This window comes from Meleagris gallopavo, chromosome 6 (assembly GCF_000146605.3).
Source record: "Meleagris gallopavo isolate NT-WF06-2002-E0010 breed Aviagen turkey brand Nicholas breeding stock chromosome 6, Turkey_5.1, whole genome shotgun sequence".
NCBI lineage: Eukaryota > Metazoa > Chordata > Aves > Galliformes > Phasianidae > Meleagris > Meleagris gallopavo.
Window position 1 is genome coordinate 5642886 of NC_015016.2, and position 4914 is coordinate 5647799.

Here is a 4914-nt window from a genome sequence, read left to right on the forward strand (position 1 = left end):
AAAAAAAAGCATCTTCCTAACCAAGTACTCAGCCAGCCTTCCCCTCTCTAGCTGCTATTTGTTTTTCCTGCTGTAATTCTTCCTCCTTCTTCTTGTGAAGCTTTAGAAGATACTCATCAGGCTCAATTCCTGCCTCCTTTAACTCTGACATGACTTTTTCCAAGCGGTGCAATGTCCGGGCACTCTGCACTTTTCGGGTAACGATGTACAACGTGAACTCCTTGAATCCCATCAGTTTACAGGTGTCCACCTCACAGATATCTTTAACATCTTTGGTTTTGTCCACTTGAGGGAAGAAAACCAAACCTGACATTTTTTCCAGATCTTCAATGTTGACTTGGAATTCAGTCAGCTAGTGACTGAAGCCTATGGGATCATTTGGCACCACAAAAGCCCCCAGTACCAAAGGCTCCGTGGATGTTCGGGTCCGCCGGGCAAGGATGACCTTGTAGAGGTGGGATGGCACTGCCACATCATCCTTTCCAATTACCTGTCAAAAGAAATGATACAGATCTTATCAGTCAAAGGGAAACGAAGACACGAGACCAATGTGACCACCTCTAAAAAGGAGTCACAAGGTCTAACTACACATCCAAATCACATGCAACGTTATGGGACCAGAAGATGAGATGGAAAGCACAATTTCATTTTGACTTCCCATACAATTGGTCAGGACTGAGCTAGCTGTACCATATCTGAATCCCTTTTTCAAGGAGAAAATCAGCAGAGGATGGTTCACTGCAGGGCCATTTGGCCACTGACGGTAGAAGACATTCCCAGAAGGTTCTCAGCCTGTCTCATAGCACTACTGACCTCACACTGTACTATTAAAAACAACAATACAGACAAAAGGCCAAAAGGTTATCCAACCATTGCCTAGATATATTCAGAAAGATCTGAAGCAAGGAGATCTGGTAGAAGAATTAGTTCAATTTAATTATTTTGTTCAGCTGCAAATCAGAGCAACTTCAGTTATAGCTGAAACTGAACTGGAACTGAATCTGAAAAACATATTTGGAAACAGGGAGTCAGCCAAGACCCCAGCTCTATAATCCTCTGGTGCAAATCTGTAAGTGTAACTGACACAAAGGGATGGTAGAGGTTCCTGTCATACTGCATCACACTGTTAACACTATGAACGCTGTTTTTAGCAGCAGTGGCTCTATACATTTTACTTGAAATTCCTGATCTGACATCTCCAAATCATGTACTTTTTAAATGCCCATTTCAAGTCAACTCCAGCTTACCTTCTTACCTTCTTTTGTCCCTCTATGATCCTTACACAGGTTGTATTTAACAGCTACATTACCTAAAGAAGTATTGTTTTGAGGGCACCTGGATATAAAGTACATTCAGTGAGATGCAATATTTTGGAAGAGAGAAACAAATGCTTAATGTGATGCACCTTTTCCTCCCACAAATTCACTGTGATTCAAGGCAAGGGCTCGTACATGTTGGATTTCCTGCTGTGTCACTCATATCAGGATCCAGAAATTTAACTGAAGCAACAGGAGATGATGAGGATTTTGAATTCACGTGAAACCTACCACGAACTCACATATTTACAATGCACATACCCCCACTCTGTCTCAAAAGTTATACACATATTCATGACAAATGTAATTTTTCCAGCAGTCAAAAAGCAATGCTCATGCATGCACTGCATTAGGCTACCCCTCCCTCCCCCCAGTGTTGCTGAACTGATTCTGCTAGGCTGATAAAGTACAACAGGCTCACACAAGGGAAGTTTCAGCTTTGCATAATCCATAATCCTTCTGTACAATCATCCTTCTAAACACTGTACTTTTTCTTCTAAAGGCAGAAGAAAAAGATGCAGGCTCTCCGCAAGAACTACAAAGGCACTGTGTTTTTAAATGCAATCCCATAATATGGTACTATTTGCAATACTTGCAAAGGCAAATACTGCTTATTCTTTTGATAGCTTTTGTTAGATACAATTAAAATACTATTTCAGAGAAAGCAGGAATTTATTTCACTGCCAGAATCTATCATATTAGTTGAAAGTACTTTGCAAACTATGCTGGTACATCAGTTTAGTTATGCTCTGTCCATTCAGATTCAATCTAACTCAACCCCAGAAGAAACACTTTCCATGTACACTTTGTTTTGAGAGTGTTCAGCACTTCTGCAAAAGGTAATGCATTTTTCAAACTGAAATTTGCCTGTGGCACTGAAAAGTTTCCTTCAGTCTGCTCCAACTGATAATTCATCTCAGCTGCGAATTTTAGTGCTTGAAGTGTCTCCTACCTCTGCTGTCAGTTCCATAAGTGACAGCTCCTGAAATCTTATTGGACTGAAACTGGAGAAAGAGCCTTCGGGAGAAAGGCAAACTCCTAACAAAGTGTGTTTATTCCATGACTTGTACACGATCATAGTAGTAACTTCACCGGCAAATGCACTCTTAAGATTTCTTTACTCTGTTACCAAAACCAGAGCATTCCACCCCACTTCCCTATATAAGGCTGTTTAACAGCACTGCTCTAGTTTATACTTTTGTACAGCAATGATCTTGCTTTTCCTAAATAAAGCTCTGCTTAGACATCTAACAGCCACTGAAACTGGTAAGCAATAAATAAATGCCTTATGCTATACCTACTTTCCTTTTCGATGATGACAGATGTCTTGATAGGGAAATGAGAGCTCCTGAGTGTCAAAGCACTTTGCATTTAGCATTCAGTGTGGGTGAAACCAGGGTTACAGCTCCTCAGGATCAACCGCATAAGTAATCAAAACTGACTGACGTACTGGTAATTTTAAAATACACTGAAAAGTCAGCATCAACCCACTGCTATACCTGGTGGCTTAAAACTGAATTATAAAAAAGAATGGTCCTGGAGCGTAACTTACTTGAGAGAGCGGGTGTTCAAACTGGGGGGATGCATGTCATGTACTGAGGGTGGGAAGAAGGGAGCTAAGCAGCATGAAAAGCCCCAAGGGGTGCGAGGAGGAGGGGATTCATTTTTCCCTATTCACCCAAGAGTAGCAGTGGGTGATGCTGCTGAAGGCAGGGGTTTCTTTTCTCTCCTTGGAGTATAGGAGCTGGCAGAGCCTGTTCTGCACTCCCACCTGCTGCTCACACCCAGGGCAGGGCAGAGGAGAAAGAAGAGGCTGTTCAGTGGCACTGTTCCCTGAAGCTGCTGCAGCTCCCTGGGAGAAGAGAGCACACAGAGGTTAAATCCTCCTCCCCAGGCTTCCCTGGGCAAACCACCTCCTCCTCAGCAGCACTCCTGTGTAGTGTGGCACATCCTTTCCCAGGGCTCCCACGTATTTTTTTTTTCCCCCCACTGTGAATACATGTATACATCCTAGGTCCTCGTTAGCTGTCCCCTTTCCCCTTCTCAACACTTCACATACACACACCAGCATCCTCTGCCTGTTGTATAAAAGACAAGAGGAAGGGAGAACATGGAGATGGAGCTGCAATGAGCATCTCCAATTAGGGGGTATGTGGCATATGTAAAACAAACAGGTGAGTGTGTTGAGTGAACTAGCAGAGGGAACAGGGGATTGAGTCTGAGGACTGAGTGGGTGGATAGAAAGGCTGGGGAATGAATAGAGCTGCATGTAGAATTCGTAGGTATGAAATGGAAATGCTGAATGCCTGGAGTGGGTGTTAAGGGAAAAGAGACCCTATGCTTATGTAATATTATGCAAATATATATATTCTATGCAAAATAATGCACATTTATGCATAGGATATGAAGAAAGAAAGAAAAGAATGAAAGAGAACTAGTTTGAGAAAAAGGAAGGGTCGGCCTTTGGAGAAAAGCAGCTCTAAATACAACTCTGCTGTATACAGGCGAGAGCCATACGTGTAATTTATGTACTGTGTCAGTTTCATGCAAGTTCTCCTTTAAGAATTTAAATAAAATTTAAATAGTGCACAGGCTTTATCCCAATCTTCTGAATAACAATAAACTACTCCTGCCATTACTTTACTAAGTTCTGATACTTTTAAAGTGATTAAGACAAACTCCAGTCTGCCAAAGTCTGGAGTCCACAATGGCATCCTTTCCTTACCCAAACGAGTGTAGCTCTGCCCCCAGTTCATCCTGCTGGTAGGGGATACCAGCAAGAAAGAAAAACAGAAGGTGCCTGACAAAGAATAATTGTGTTGGTTGGTTTCTTTTTCCTGAAGTTCAACACATATGTGAACTGCACACAGATGCATCCCCAATAATCTCCGTTGTTAATGATTCCTGTTTAAAAAAATAAATGTGCTAGTATTTACATCATCATGCTCTGTAATAAATCACAATCTGCTTTTCTATTGGAGTAGACACTGGAGTAGAAGGTGCAGAGGAGTAAAGAGATGTTCCCCATACACAGCCCAACAGTGTGATTCCAGAGAAGTGATGTTTGCAGCTGAAGCAACACGTAAGAAAAATAAACTCAACAAATCATTTCCTATTGCCACCTAGAGGATTTTCCTACTGAACTAAAATAGTCTGAATCACTTCTTTAACCTGCACCACCCATTTATTGTGATGCATGCCAAACAGAGGCAGAGAGCTTATACCCCTATTGTAACAGAAGAGAAAATAGGTTTAGATTGCCCATGCACAGATGCTGACTTTGATTTGTGCCAGTCTACCCACAGGCAGCACACAACCTTTTAGCAATCAATACCCACAACAGCTATCTGCTCCAGCTGGAAAAGAGCAAGTTTTTTTAATAGTGTATGTGACTCAAAAACATCTGACGAGGTAATATTGCCTAGAAAAATACAGCTATGGCACTGAAAATCAACGCTCTGCCACATGCTTTCACTCCACATTGAGAACAGGCCACAAGGTGAGTTCACTTTATCCCTGCAAAACCTTCATAGAATCACAGAATGGCCTGGGTTGAAAAGGACCACAATGCTCATCCAGTTCCAACCCCCTGCTATGT

The 4914-nt window shown here is 42.0% G+C and overlaps 1 protein-coding gene across 1 annotated transcript in view; it reads right to left on the reverse strand.

Annotated features, from left to right (window-relative positions):
• Nucleotides 1–6: 6 nt before the first annotated feature.
• EXOG (exo/endonuclease G) overlaps nucleotides 7–4914 on the reverse strand; it is an 18867-nt gene continuing 13959 nt past the window's right edge. Inside the window, 1 exon segment of the mRNA XM_010712356.2 lies at nucleotides 7–490. Within this exon segment, the coding sequence (XP_010710658.1) occupies nucleotides 29–490 (462 nt within the window). The 3' untranslated portion in view covers nucleotides 7–28.